The sequence below is a fragment of the Dermochelys coriacea genome, chromosome 6, assembly GCF_009764565.3.
Source record: "Dermochelys coriacea isolate rDerCor1 chromosome 6, rDerCor1.pri.v4, whole genome shotgun sequence".
Taxonomy (NCBI): domain Eukaryota; kingdom Metazoa; phylum Chordata; order Testudines; family Dermochelyidae; genus Dermochelys; species Dermochelys coriacea.
In genome coordinates, this window is record NC_050073.1 from 5,362,647 (window position 1) to 5,378,694 (window position 16,048).

Genomic DNA, 16,048 nt, shown 5'->3' on the forward strand with positions numbered 1-16,048 from the left:
CCGAGCTGACTTCTATTGTGAGGTGTTAAAGGTACAGTCCATGGAATTTTTTGAGCTCCGCGACTTCTACAGCCTCATCAAAATGATACTGCCTTACGCCAAGAACACAGAAAGCATCTCTCTAGAAAAGAAGCTCATTTCAAAAGCAATTCTGAGAAACTTCGGAGGTTTAAAAGATCTGAATCCTTTAGAGCTGTTCAGAAAGTACTCACCCATATCTCTGCCTTCCAACTTAGAAACCAGCCATACAGTTCATTTGTTACAGGAAAATTTAGACAAGAAACAGATGGGGTTTGTATCTAGATACTTCTTGTTGTTAACAACAAACCATGCAGCTTTCCAGATCATACAGATGACTAAACTCATGGACATAGAGATCTGTGATATTATGTTTGGCTCAGGTTTCCCACGGGACCAAGAATATTCACAGGTGTGTCGGTCTGTTAACAGAGTGAAAATCTGCATGGAGACAGGCAGGCCCGTCATTCTCTTAAACATTCACAACCTGTATGAAAGCCTTTATGATGCACTGAACCAGTGCTTCGTCAGATTAGGAGGAAACTATTATGTCGACCTTGGCCTTGGAACTCACAGAGTTAAATGCCGCGTGAAGGAGGAGTTTAGGTTGATTGTGACTGAGGAGAAGAACGTGGTTTACACACAGTTCCCCACCCCACTGTTGAACAGGCTGGAGAAGCACTGCTTGGAGATGAACACCGTTCTACACCATCAGCAGAAGGACCTGGATAAATGGAAGGTGGAACTGGACAAATGGGCCAAGTTGTTTGTCACTATCAAGAACACGGACTTCTGCTGCATGAGGCCAGCAGACCGGGCTCCCCAGGAATGTGATGTTTTCATTGGTTTCAGCGATGACACTTCTGCCACTGTTGTTCTGCAGTGCTCTCCGAGTGGCCTTCAGGGGATCTGTCTGTCCAATGAAGAGTCAGTCCTCGCAGCTTCTAAAAGCAAACTCATCGAGTGTGCAACCCCCTATTCCATCTTGCGCCTCAAATATTCTCCGCTGGAGGACGCAGAGCAGATTCAGGACCTGTACTTTGGAAAGCAGAAGCACAATGACCTGATTGACATTCTGAGGGGAGCCGTGAATCAAGAGTCAAATGCAGATGGCACCAATGGACTGTGCCTGGAGGTGAGAGGTTTTATTTCAGTGTTGTTATAATGGGCCTGATTCTAAGAGGTGGGGGCAACCAGAACTCCAGCTGATTTCCGTGATAACTGCAGGTGCGCAGTGCCCCTGAAAATACAGTATTAGACGATGACTGCTACTACTACTACTGTTATTATTTATCGTTCGTATTGAGGTAGCACCGATAGACCCCAGTCACAATCGGAGCCCCATTATGCTAGACATTGTACAAACACGTGGGAAGGATGTTGATAAATTGAAGAGGGTTCAGAGAAGAATCATAAGAATGATTAAAGGATTAGAACACAAGCCTTATAGCAAGAGATTCAAGGAGCTCAATCTATTCAGCTTAACAAAGAGAAGGTCCAAAGGTGACTTGATGACAGTCTATAAGTGGGAACAAATATTAGCTAATGGGCTCTTCAGTCTGCTCGGTATAACATGATCCCGTGGCTGGAAGTTGAAGCTAGACAAAATTCAGATTGGAAATGAAGCATACATTTTTAACAGTGAGGATAATTGACTATTGGAACAACTTACCAAGGGCTGTGTTTGAACTCTCTTAGTGGCAGTCTTAACACTGAGGTCGGATTTTTTAAAAAGTTCTATTCTGCTTCGAACAGGAATTGTTTTGGGGAAATCCTATAGCCTGTGTTAGACAGAAGGCCAGACTAAATGATCACTTCTGGCCTTGGAATCTATGAAGTTCTTGTCTTCAACAAATTCTTGCGGCAGTGAGTTCCACAGACTAATTACATGTTTGAAAAATGATTTATTTTTATCAGTTTTGAATTCCCCACCTTTTATTTTCATTGACTGTCCCCTTGTTACTGTGTTATGAAACAGGGAGAACAGATGCTCCTTATCTCCCTTCTCTAGATTAGTGAGCATTTTAAAGATTTGGATCCAGCCCCCTTTTATTCATCTCCTTTTTATGGTAACAATCCCACTCTTTCAGTCTTCCTACAGAGCAGTGTTTTTCTAGGTTCTTTGACTTTGTCATTATAGGTAAAAAGTTTGTGGTTTTGAGAAACTAAAAAGTAAGTTCTATATATAAGAACATAGGAGTGGAAGGGACCTTCTGGAACATCTAGTCCCATCCTTGCTCACGTAGGGAACTCTGTCAGATAATTCACTTAATAAATTTATCAAGCTGCATCTTAAAACCAGTTTCTTCTAAATTTATTTATGTCCAATTTATCCCCATTTATTTTTGTGCCAACATTGTCCTTTAGCTTCAGTAGCCCTTCTCACTCCATGGTTTTTACCCCCTGATGTATTTATAGAGAGCAATAGGATCCCCTCTCAGCCTTCATTTTGTTAGGCTAAACCACTCTTCCATTGTCATCTTGTAAGATCAGCTCTCCATTGCCCTTAGTATCCTAGTAGCTCTTCTCTGCACCTGCTCAACTTTGAATTCATATATAGGTGGGTTTCTGCTAAGTGCCTATTTGCCTAACTCTGCATCTTACCCAGCTCTGTCTGCATCTTAGCCAGCTATCCCAACCTGGCCTAAGATCCTCTAGCCTTTTTCATTGACCCAAAGCCCAGAAAGTTAATGAGAGTCATTATTATTGTGACCATTGCAAGGAAACTCTTATGATCCACTGATGTTTGGTGTTGGTACCTCATGCTATGGTCTTGTCAAAACCCATACAGCATGTGTCAGGAAGGGACATGTTTCAGAACGGCTTTCTCCCCTCCCAGTCAGTGCTGACTCCAATGCCTCAGTTGTGGCACTAGAGAGCGCTGTGCTGCAGGAAATGGGGTGGTTCGTGGCTTTGGTTTTCAACAAAAAAATCAACATTTTCCATGAGAGGGAAAAAAACATTTTCACATCAGTTCTATTGGGCAGCCGTTCAAAAGTCCTGTAAAGGAATTATTTTTATTGCAGTTTTCCTATGTCTTTACAATAGCAAAATCAGGTGCAAAAATCTTGCCTAAATTGACTTCTTTTTCATAGGTTTCTACACATGCAAGACTTCTAAACCAGAGAGATTTGGAAGTGGTAAGAAAGAGACTGACCCTCCAAAATAAAATCCGCTGTCTTTTTCTAAGTCAGTTTGATACAGAACATGCACTCCGCCAGGAACTTAGGTAATGAGTTTTTTTGGTCCTACTTTTTTTCTTGTTGTTTAGTCTTGTATGTGATTTTTTTTATGTCTTCAGTGTGATTATTTTAGACGTATCTAAAGAGACTTTTTCATCATGTGCAGTAAGTTTTTCAGAGAATCGACAGAAGAGAAACTGCTTTTTGTCCAGTTCAACTTTGATGAGCCGCAGAGCAGCAAAAGGCTTCTTGCCTGTGCAAAGTAAGCAGCTTTTCTTATCATTTTAGGTCCCAATACAGTGGAGGAGTTAAGCATGTGCTTCACTGATTTGCTGAATCGGGGCCTTATAAAATAACCGTGGTGGTTCTGTGCTAGTATATGTTCCTGCTGATTGAATTTCCAGCCCTCTACTCCATTGCAGTGTCTGAGGGAGGCTGAATGGGAAAAATAAGGCTGTCAAAAGAATCTTGAAGGCCAATTTGGCACCCAACCTTAAACAAAAGCAGGTTTTCCCATAATCCAGCCATTGTGGGAGCTGGGGCTTGGAGAAAAATCACCAGACTTGGCAACAGTCAGTACCCATTGCAAACAGCAGGAATGGCTGATTGTGCTGGTATCACCTCATATAATGGCAAAAAGTCAAAAGCAGACTCAAGGCTGGTCTAAAACTTAGATCAACCTTGCTACAAGTCTCAGGGGTGTGAAAAACTCATACCCTTGTATGTAGTTAAGGCGCCCTAAGCCCCAGTGTAGACTGTACTAGGTTGATGGAAGAATGCTTCTATCAACCTAGCTACTGCCTCTTGGGGAGGTGGATTACCTATAGCAATAGGAGAACATCTCTCATTGCTCTAGTGAGTATCCACACTGAATCACTACAGTGGTGCAGCTGTGCCACTGTAGCGGTTTAAGAGTAGACATAGCCTTACTCTCAGACGTTACAGTGGAGAATGGAAATAGGGTGAAATACTGTCTTCACTGAAGTCAAAGGGAGCTTTCGCATTGATTTCAAGATATCAGGATTTCAACCAGAGAGAAGAGACTGCTGGAGAGACAGATAACACATCTTCTATCTTGATTGTGGCCTAAAGAACCTAAGTGGAGAGGAGATTTCTGAACGCAAAAAAGGCAGAATGAGATCCAGTGTCTGGGAGCTGAAATAGAGTGACCAGATGTCCTGATTTTATAGGGATACTCCTGATTTTTGTGTCTTTTTCTTATATAGGCTCCTATTCCCCGCCCCTGTCCCAATTTTTCACACTTGCTGTCTGGTCACCCTAAGCTGAAATGAGACAAATTCAGACTAGAACTAAGGTGCAAATTGTTGACAGGGAGGGGAATTAACCATTGGAACAGCTCACCTAGGGATGGGGTGAATCTCCATCACTGGGAGTCTGTAAATCATGGCCAGGCATCTCTTGCTAAAAACTCAACTCTAGCTCATGCAGAAGTTGTTGGGCTGGATTCAGGAATCACCAAGTGAGATTCTTTCACCTGTGCTATTATGCCGAATGTCAGACTGTATGGTCAGAAGGTCTTTTCTGACCTAAAGATCTATGAAGCTGTTCTGGGCCATGGTGCTTGAAGCACCACAGGTCCGGTAGGAGTACTCTGAGAAAAACGAGGCTTACACACAGCTGTGAGTTATTGGCTTTATTGAAGGTTAGTGACCCACCCGCAACGGGGAGTCCAAGCATTGCAGTCACGGAGGCAGGGAACCCAGCACACCGGAGCTTTGCCTGGGACGGAGTCCAACGGAGGGGCAGACAGTCAGCGTTAATAAGCACTACACAAAAACAGCTCATGAATATAGAATTAGGTACTTCTCAAAGGGGGGCTTTCCATTACCTGGCAAAGGGCCATGCAAAGCAGCTGTGTCCTTCAAGAACTATCTCTATCCCACAATAACGAAGCAGCTATCTATGTCCCACAGTAACCTCTCGGCTCGAGAAAGCGAAAGTTCCCTAATTAGGCCATAACAAAGTTTTCCGCAGTCCCTTACAGAAGCTATGAATCTTACTTCTGTTGTGTTTTCAGGTACTGCATAGTGGATGAGAGAAAAAAAACAAAAAAGACCAGTCCATCACATGTCGTCGTCATAACCAAAGTCCCAAGGATACTTGGGGGGTGCAGCTACCTGGCATTCAGTAGTGGTAAGAATGTGTCTTGATTTGGAAAAAATTAAAGCAAGAGGGATTGTTAAAATTATTGCAACATTTTGAATAATTTTTAACCATCTTAATTGCTGTTCAGGGTGGAATCTTCAGTAATATGTAAGGCCTGGAGTTTTAAATGTATTTAGGCATTGCTGTGCTCACCATTGCAATGCCTAAGTCCCATTTTCTAAAGGGATTTAGGCACTTAGGACAGTCAATGGGATTTAGGCTCCTAGGTGCTTAAATCACATTTGAAACTGAGACTTAGGCTCCTAAATCAGTTATGTGTTGCAATGCTGAGCACAGCAACACCTAAATAACTTTAAAGATCTGGGCCTAAGTGACTTACAAGCATAACTCCCATTTCAATGGAACTTGTGCTTTAAGTCACATGGGGGAAAGCTAGTCAAAATTTAACCAAAAAGTGGAATTTCAACAAAAACAATTCCCCCCCCAGGAATCTGTTCTTTTTGGTGGGAATTCTTCACTCCAGCCCCCCTTTTAGATCAAAATTTGAAGTTTTGATGAAAAATGTCACAGAAATGTCAAAAATCAAAACAAATTCTTTTAGCTCTAGTTAGGAACTCTTAGGGGGAAAGGCTGTGGTGCTGGATGTTCAAGAAAGCGAGCTTTCTCCCCGAATGATAAAAATCACACATGGACAGAAGGGCAGACTGTATATGAGAAAGCAGTGACTCTGCAAGGATCTAGGGGTCACAGTGGACAAAGTAGCTCAACATGAACTCCCAGTGCAATGCTGTGACAACAAGGGCTAATGCAAGCCTTGGATGTATAAACAGGAGGAGTGAGGAGCGTTAGGGAGATATACCCCTGTATATGGCATTGGTGAGGCAAACACTAGAATACTGCATCCAGTTCTAATATTTACGTTTTAAAAAGGATGCTAAAAATTGGAGAAAGAGCAGAGCCACAAAAATGATGTGAAGGCTGGAGAAAATGCCTTACAATGCGAGACTTAACTACTGGAACAAACTACCAAGGGAAATGGTGGATTCTCCATCCCTTGATGTCTTCAAATCCAGATTACATGCCTGGCTGGAAAGATACGCAAGTTATTGGGCTCAATACAGGGGTAACTTGGTGCAATTTAATGGCCTGTGTTATACAGGACATCAGACTGATGATCTAATGGTCCCTTCTGGCCTTAAACTCTGTGACTCAATGGCATTTTGTGGTCTATTCCATTTCTGCCTCTGCAGGTGAGTGGCGCAGTGTTCATTTGGATGACCTGCTGCCTCCCGAGACCTTTGCAGCCAATCTGGGACAGCTCTCCAAAATGACAGTTGCTGAGATTTTCATGTTTCAGAGTAGCAGCCGTGTTAGTCTGTATTCGCAAAAAGAAAAGGAGTACTTGTGGCACCTTAGAGACTAACAAATTTATTAGAGCATAAGCTTTCGTGAGCTACAGCTCACTTCATCGGATGCATTTGGTGGAAAAAAAAAACATGAGATTTTCATGATCAGCACCCAGCAGGGAACAGACACAAGTAACCAACCTCTTGCTTTAAACCCATCTCTGATATGTTGTTTTACCTTCTGCCGTTTCCCTGCCCCTATAAGGGGATGGTAACATCAGTGAAGTGAAGTTTAATCAGATAAGGAGACATCACCGTACGCTAAAAAGCGACTGTGCAAATGGAGCTGTGGGGTTCCACGCACATTCCCTCTGAGGACTCAGTAGTGATTTAGGCTACACACCCGCACAGAGAAGTAAGAGGGGGTAGGGAATCCTGTAATGCTCCTGCCTGGGTCATCCAGTCCACAGGTCCACTTGCGCCCGAGTAAGAGGCAGTATTGGGTTTACTATGGCGGCAATGGTGCCGTCGCACTGGGCCCACGCTTGGAAGGGGCTGTCACTGTGCCTCAGTGGCTCACATCTGAGAATACTAGACTGATTAGAAATGGGGCAGACTCATCTCAAATCGGTGGTTATTCTTCCACGAGAAATACAAACCACGCACAAACGTAACTTCAGTCTCACCACATTGACTAACAAGAAGTCAGAAATGGAGTCTCCTTAGGCACTCCAGCCCTTGTTGCACCTCTAGAGTTAATGATGAGTACTTATTTAAAACCATTTTAATAAAACAAAGGGTTCTTCTGATCCAGAGGACTAGCCACATACCCAGGTCAACGTATGACTCCGATTTTACCCAGTAATCACGCTGTTGCCGATCCTTAAGTATCTAATATCTGAAGATTTTGATGCAACAGATAAGTAACATGCAATTGCTCATCATTCAAGGTTGTCCAGTGGATTCTATTGCCCCTGAAGATGCTGAAAAAACCAATTACTCCCCAGAGGAAAATGTAAGTGTCTTATCTATCTTGCCCGCCATAAGTGAGAACTATCAAATCCAGTGTTAGCTTTTCAAATATAACAGGTTCAAATTGGGGAGGTCCCTGCCCAAGGGAGGAAAAGTTGCAGGGCATCACACCTGTCATTTTAGAGGCAATCACCAGACATTCTCCCTGGTTAAGTTGTGTGGGAAAGTCGGCCCTGTGGTAAGGGACTAGGAGTAAGTTTCGGGACTTCTGGGTCCCATATCTGTCTCTGTCACTAACTTCCTATGTGACCTGGGGAAAGTCACTGAATGTCTCTGGGCCTCAGCTCCCCCCTGTGACTGAGAGGGGGAATAGCGCTGCCACCCTCACGAGGATAAACTCATCGGTGTTTGTGAGGTGCTCAGATACTGCAGAGATGGGGCTATATGAGGCAGATACAGGAACTGCAGACTTGAGATGCAGCACGTGCCTCCTGAAACTGCTACAGAGATTGCCAGGGAACAGCTCAGATGCTATTCTGCTGATGGCCATGAAAATGAAGAGGAAGGATGGTCTATAGTATTTTGGGTAGTAGCCTGGGACTCAGAAGATCTGTGTTCAATTCCTTGCTTTGCTGCTGACTTCCTGTGTGTCCCTGAGTCAGTCCCTTAGTCTCGCAGTGTCTCAGTTCCCATCTGCCATATGGGGACAATAGCATTGCCCTGCCAAAAATTTTTCCAGCTGCAACTGATCAACACTGAATTCATGATCAAACAAAGTGTCCAGAAAGCTGTGATCCAGCTGGAAGATAAGAAAGACAACAGCCAGCGAGCTACAGAAAGGATACAGATTCTCTGTGGTGCACTTTTTCCGTCTCAGAGCAAAAATAGATGTGAGTATAAATAAAAGGTCTTGTATTTGTGTGTGACTGGCCATTACAAAAACTTTAAGAAAACAAATTGGATGGATTAGTGGTACAATAGCTAGGGCACTAGCTTTACAGCTGTGGATTCCTGAGTAAAAATATGCCATTTAGACATCAAATGAAAAATGAGTGTGGAGGTCTTTCATGTTGCTGTGCTGTCAACATTTGTTACGTTCTACACAATTATTCAAGGCAACTGTGCAATCGTCCTTAGTGATTAAATGGGATCCAAATTTAAACAAACTAATGTGTAAATATTTCAAACTAAGTAGATGGAAGGTGCTTTTTTTAAATGGAGAGAAACTGTAGCTCAGTGGTTCTCAACCTATTTACAGTTGTGGGCCACATCCAATACAACCTATATGGCTCTGAGGATGTCACATGGGCTGCTGTTCTGTGCTGATTGAGCCACAAGCAGCCCGCAGGCCACAGGTTGAGAATCACTGTGTCAGGTGACACTGAAAAGTGTTCATTTTCATTGGAAAATGTTAACTTTTCATCTAAAAACTGGGCAACCAAACAGCCAAAATCTAAAACCTTTCAATTTAGAAATGCCACCCAAATGTCTCTTGGGAGCTGTAGTTTGGTTACATCCATGCCCTCATTCTCTTCTGTGGGCTGGGCTCCCAGCTGGACTACATTTCCCATGATGCTCTCTGGCCATGGGTGTCCTATGATATATCTTGGTGACTCAGGAAGTGAAGACACCATAGGGCATCATGCGAGATGTCATCTGTCTGGGTTGCCTGGCCCATAGAGGAGAATGGAGCTATGTGGCACTTGTCACATGATGCTTCTTCAGCTATCCAGTGTGCCTCATTGCATACGTTGTTTCCATCGTCCATAAAACATAAATATGCCCAGGCTGTTTCCTTTTTATCATGTATACCTTTATTCTTCAGTTCCCCAGCAAACAGAACATGACACAGGGACACTGCAGGAGGAGAGGAGTACTTGTGGCACCTTAGAGACTAACAAATTTATTTGAGCATAAGCTTTCGTGAGCTACAGCTGTAGCTCTCTTTGTTAGTCTCTAAGGTGTCACAAGTACTCCTTTTCTTTTTGTGAATACAGACTAACACGGCTGCTACTCTGAAACCTGCAGGAGGAGACTTCTACACAGCTTCTCTCCTCTGCACAACTCACCCTCTGAGCTCTTCCCCCACTTCCTGTTCCTCCCCATTATATTCTCCCCATTGCTGCTAATTGTCATCAGCAGTACCACACAGGTTTTTGTAATCGCCCAAGAGAAAGTGTTTAATTCCTCCAAGCCAAGCTTGCCACCTTTTCTGTGCTGCAGTGATGTCAGTGATCAGGGTGCTACAGCCAGCTCTCTGTCACAGGCACACAAATGATAACTCCCTTGAGACACCATGGTGGCATTTCAGAATCAACATTTTTTCATTTTAGATTTTTTTTTTGGCTGAAAAGTCAGAATCTTCCATGGGGAAGAAAAGAAGTTCTAATCAGCTGTACTTTTAAATACTAGTGGACTGCTTCAGTTTCTAGCCCAGGTGGGAGTGGATTTTGCTACAACATGGACGTAATTGCACTGAATTCAATGGTATAATGACAGATCTACACCAGAGTAACTGAAAAAAGTGAGGGTATGTCTACACTTAAAACGCTGCAACTGCACGGCTGCACCACTCTAGCGCTTTAGTGTAGACACTACCCACGCCGATGGGCTTCTACCATCATTGCCGGTAATCCCTCTCACTCAGAGGCAATAGCTAAGTCGACGCAAGAATTTGTCCATCAACCTAATGCTGCCAGGGGATAGGTCAGTATAGCTACATCTCTTAGGGGTGTGGATTTTTCACCTGCTTGAGAGACGTAGCTATGCCAACGTAAATCCCTAGTGTAGACCAGACCTGAAAGCCAAATGGAACCCTCAGTTGCTACAGCTCACTTTTTTCCTTGAACGCTTTATCTAAGAGTTTCTTGATTCCAGTTGGAAGGTCAGATTGCTTCGGCCAAAGGAACTGTTTCAAAGAAGACAAACAGGAAATGTTTTTAGGAGAGTGGCCTTGAAAGTGTTTTTTCTCCACTCCCACATGGTAAATTTCAACTTTTTGTCCAGAAACCAAACACCTGAAAACTGGAAAAAAAAATTGGCCCAAAACTGCTGTAATCCAAAACGTTTTTGGCTGAAAATTTGCAGGTTTTGAGTTTTCTGACAAAAAATCAAAAATGTGAGGAAAGCAGAGGCTTTCTGCCCTATTTTTCATTTAGTTGAAAACACAATTTGCGATTAAGAAAATGTTGATCAGCCTTATTGTGAGATAAAGTGATTTATTTTTCTTTTTTGGCTAGTTGCTCATCATTTTATGGACATCTTGAAAAGGAGAATTTGTAACCTTTTACAAGAATGAGAGAAGCTGAGTAAGGAGCCTGGAGAGTGGATTTTCCACAGAGCTCTGTCTAGTGAGTTCATACTTGAAGGCACGTCATTCAGGTAACGTTGTATGTTCTTGTATAGTTGCATCATGTTGGCCATTTGAATTTCAAATAGTTCCATTTTTTTGGAATACCAAAGAGATGTGATATGGTTGTTTCACATCACTTAAAGGATTACTGTAAGGGCTCAGGTACAACAGTGATGAGGTGGTATAAGAACTTATATAGAAGACTAGAATATGTTTTAAAAATCACAATTAATCAGGGTATTGGCAACAAAATCTTAGGTCATTGGACACTTAAAGGATCTTGTTTGTAACAAGAACAAAATTGATCAGCTATGTGAAATGTGCTGAACCTTGCAGATAAATAACTTGAAAGTTTTGGAAATTCATATTTATGGTATTCAGCCACTGCAGACAGCTGACTCCCAACCTGCTTGAGAGACATCACCCAGCCAATGCTAAATTTGCTCCCTGTTTTGTCCTGTGTGGATGACTAAGCTTTATTATGATTGTTGGATATTTACATAGTTGTATCTTAGGGCCCAGCCCTGCAAAGCAACCCTCATATTACAGACACACAAAATGAGCTGATTAAGGGGGGGGAGTTGAAAGAATTATTTTATAAGACATGTTTTTCCTTGTTTTTAAGGCATGCTGTCTGGAATCATTTGGAAGACATTGTGGCAAATATGTTTGCTCAAATTCTAGCAATAATTGATGCAAACAACAACTTGGATCATATCTCTCAAGAAACTCCTTTCTCTGACCTCTGGCTCCAGATGTTCAAAGATGAATCATTTCTGAAGATTAAGTATACTAGGAAGTAAGAAACTACTAAGAAAGCTCGGACTCTCAGGATTAGATCTGAGTGGGAAACATGGTGAAGAGTGTGTTTATTAAATAAGCACATGCGCAAGGAAGTGGGAAAGCAACAAATGTATAGAAAAATTAAGCCATGGAACTCACTGTATCAGAACTGTATGGAACTCACTGTATTGGAAGCCAGAAATTTAATAGTCCTATTTAAACACAAGTAATCCCAGACAAATATGTGCACAGAATTACAGGCAAAGTCATTTCTGCCAGTTTTTATATGCATCATTATTTATTAGTGTTAGGAGGAGGAGGAGTATTTATAGATTTCTACATTTAAAAATCAGAAGGGAGTTTTAGAATAATAGAACCACAGGGTTAGAAGGGACCACAAGGGTCATCTAGTCCTAATCACTGATCTCTTTCAGGCCCTTCCCTCTGGGCACAGTTTATTAATTCACAAACTAACACAAAACAAAGTTATTCCTCTGCTCTAGGGGCCTAGAGGCCTTTCATTCTGCATTTGTCTGCTGCAGAGTAAGTCACAGGATCCAGCCTCTTCCCTGACTGAGTACTTTCAGCCCTTTAAAGAGAACACTTGACCCCTTCCTAGCCAGGTCAGATAGAAGAATAGGCTGGCTGGCCCCAGGCCTATGCCCCTAAAGGGACAGACCACCCTTTTACAAAGGGGACAATAGATGAAATTGAAAGGCAGCAAATTCAAAACCAATCAAAGGAAATATTTTTTTCCCCCACACAACATGTAATTATCCTCTGGAACTTACTGCCACAGGAAGTCTTGAGGCTAAGAACTTAACAAGATTCAAAAAGGGACTGGACATTTCTAAGGATCACAAGAATATTCAGAGTTAATATATTGAATGCTGACAAAAAGTTTCGAAAGGATATTAAACCTTATATTTCAATGCTTAAACCAATTTCTAATTGTTAGACACCTAATGTGGGAGGCAGATTACCTCCCATCTACTCCTGTGGGTTTTGACACCTTCTTCTCCAGCATCTGGTGCTGTTGGAGAGAGGAGATCAAGTTAGACCGACCTTGGCTCTGATCCCACCTGGCAGTTTCTCTTTTTTATTGAATTCCTTTCTAGGCATGTTTATCTTTTAAATGAAGCACATGTCTAGAGATGATTGATGGGAATAAGACACATCTCTAAATTGCTTAACTCTCTCTCTCTCTCTTTTATATATATATATATATATATATATATATATATATATATAAATGTGTATGTGGGTGTGTATATGTTTCTTTGTTTTTAAACACTCAAGGGCCCCTGATGCTAAGATTTCCGTGTTGTCAATGAGCGAAGACCCCAGCATGTCCATGTTGTGCTGCTTTCCATTCAGCTGGGTTCTGAAAGCTCGCCTGGACAAGATATGGGAGACAATCCAGCGGGTGAAAGGTAACTTCACACTGTCTGCATCTATTAAAATTAACTGCGAAAAAAATATGGGACCCAATTCTCCTCTCTCTTTTGCCAGGGTTAATCCAGATCAGGTTTCTAGAAGAGCTATGTGGGATGGAGATTTCCCATAAAAGAGAGCTCAGTAGTCTAGCATAGAGAAGCAGAACAAGAGCCACTGCATGGGATCTGAAGGGAGACAAATTGACACAGGAAACTAGTACATTTTTAACAGGGAGGGAAATTAACCATTGACCCAGCTCACCTAGGTACGGGGTGGAATCTCCATCACTTGGAGTCTTGGTTGTGCTTAAGTAAAGTTGGTTGAAAAATTTTAATCAAAACAGTTTGGTGTCAGAAAATGCCATTTTGAGAACTGAAATTTTTCATGAAATTGTGTTAATTTAGATGAAATGTTGTTAGAAAACAAATTGGGGAAAACTAGAAAATGTCAAAGCATCTTGTTTCAACGTTTTCAGGATAAAAGTTTCATTCATTTTTTTTTGTTCTAAATGACATTATTTTAATGTTTTTGTTTTTTATACATAAAAAAATAAATTAAAAATGGTCAAATCAAAATAAACCATTGCAAATTTATCAAAATTAATCATTTTGATTGTCCCAAACCAAAAAAATCATAACTGAATTTTGTCACAATTTTCAGATTTTGGCTTTTTGTTGTGATTTGTGACAAAAAATGCAAAATGTCAAAATTTTCCATGGGACAGAAATAGATTTTCCAATCAGCTCTAATTCTAATGCAGTCAAATGCAAGTATTAAAGAATATAGGTCACTCTTACCAGATGGTGGACTGTATCCTGGAAATCAGTGACTTGGGAAAGGAATCTGCAGATAGATCTGGGGATGTAGATACTCTCAGACGTGCAAATCAGTAGGGCCTGTGCTTAAACTTCTGGTCCTTAAAGGAGTCTTGCTGGTGGGGGAAAGAGTTCCTCATTGAAGATTGCCCTATTAGACTATCCGAGCTTCCTTGTCCTTTGCGAACTCCAGTCCTTCATTGCTTGAAGGAATCACAATTGCTCCACTCCCCACCCAGCTAGAATGACCTAAAACACCGCATCATAATTCAAACAAGTAATCATTTATAATGGAGAAAAACAGGATTCCCATTGCCCTGCCATGCTTATACTCTTGCCCCACATTCACTTGTATATTAATAATTACTAAACAATATTTATAGTGATTTACTATAATTCAATAAGCCCCTCTCCTTTGCTCATTCTGTGTCATCCTAGATTATCCAAAGGACCCTACTATGGACTCTGCTGAGATATTTCAAAGCTCTATCTTGAATATGCCAGTGCCAGATGGCAATAGTCCAGAAATAGTTCGGCGTTATGCCAGTGATTTTGTGAGGATGGCTTTTCCAGGGCAAGATGTTCAGGTTTATGAGGTAAACGGGTTTCTGCAGAGAAGCACTTTTAAACATCGCCAGGCTGAATGGTTGGGATGGGGTTACCAATGGTACAGCAGACAATTTAGACTTAATGCAGAAAAAAATAAAAAACTTAGGGCCAGATCCCCAACTGGTGTTAATCAGCCCTTACTCCATTGAAGTCATTGGGGGCAGATCGCCAGCTGATGCAGAATATTTTCAATTTTTTGTAGATTTTTTTTTTAATTGAAAAGGTCTTGCCTGAGCTTTTTGGAAAAAAGGTTTTGGGTTTTGGATTTTTAACAGTCAAAATTGTCTGCCAAAAATAAAACCACTTCCTGTCCGCTTCTACTGTTTTTTGATAAATGCACTTTACTGAAACACTGTATTTGCTGTTAAATTACTGCTAAGTGCTTTCAACTTTAACTTCATTTTAACAACATTTTTGACTGGGGTTAGAGTTTCATACATCTTTCACAGGTTTCAGAGTAGCAGCCGTGTTAGTCTGTATTCGCAAAAAGAAAAGGAGTACTTGTGGCACCTTAGAGACTAACAAATTTATTAGAGCATAAGCTTTCGTGAGCTACAGCTCACTTCATCGGATGCATTTGGTGGAAAAAACAGAGGAGAGATTTATATACACACACACAGAGAACATGAAACAATGGGTTTATCATACACACTGTAAGGAGAGTGATCACTTAAGATAAGCCATCACCAACAGCAGGGGGGGAAGGAGGAAAACCTTTCATGGTGACAAGCAGGTAGGCTAATTCCAGCAGTTAACAAGAATATCAGAGGAACAGTGGGGGGTGGGGTGGGAGGGAGAAATACCATGGGGAAATAGTTTTACTTTGTGTAATGACTCATCCATTCCCAGTCTCTATTCAAGCCTAAGTTAATTGTATCCAGTTTGCAAATTAATTCCTATTCAGCAGTCTCTCGTTGGAGTCTGTTTTTGAAGCTTTTTTGTTGAAGTATAGCCACTCTTAGGTCTGTGATCGAGTGACCAGAGAGATTGAAGTGTTCTCCAACTGGTTTTTGAATGTTATAATTCTTGACGTCTGATTTGTGTCCATTCATTCTTTTACGTAGAGACTGTCCAGTTTGGCCAATGTACATGGCAGAGGGGCATTGCTGGCACATGATGGCATATATCACATTGGTAGATGCGCAGGTGAAGGAGCCTCTGATAGTGTGGCTGATGTGATTAGGCCCTATGATGGTATCCCCTGAATAGATATGTGGACAGAGTTGGCAACGGGCTTTGTTGCAAGGATAGGTTCCTGGGTTAGTGGTTCTGTTGTGTGGTGTGTGGTTGCTGGTGAGTATTTGCTTCAGATTGGGGGGCTGTCTGTAAGCAAGGACTGGTCTGTCTCCCAAGATCTGAGAGAGCGATGGCTCGTCCTTCAGGATAGGTTGTAGATCCTTGATGATG

At 41.8% G+C, this 16,048-nt stretch overlaps 1 protein-coding gene across 1 annotated transcript in view; it reads left to right on the forward strand.

Annotated features, from left to right (window-relative positions):
- LOC119856882 (E3 ubiquitin-protein ligase rnf213-alpha-like) overlaps positions 1-16,048 on the forward strand; it is a 175,927-nt gene that overhangs the window by 92,073 nt on the left and 67,806 nt on the right. Inside the window, 12 exon segments of the mRNA XM_043516118.1 lie at positions 3-1,153; positions 3,114-3,247; positions 3,367-3,462; positions 5,239-5,354; positions 6,578-6,669; positions 6,829-6,865; positions 7,624-7,688; positions 8,385-8,535; positions 10,885-11,026; positions 11,623-11,796; positions 13,080-13,213; positions 14,471-14,628. Coding sequence (XP_043372053.1) covers positions 3-1,153; positions 3,114-3,247; positions 3,367-3,462; positions 5,239-5,354; positions 6,578-6,669; positions 6,829-6,865; positions 7,624-7,688; positions 8,385-8,535; positions 10,885-11,026; positions 11,623-11,796; positions 13,080-13,213; positions 14,471-14,628 — 2,450 coding nt within the window.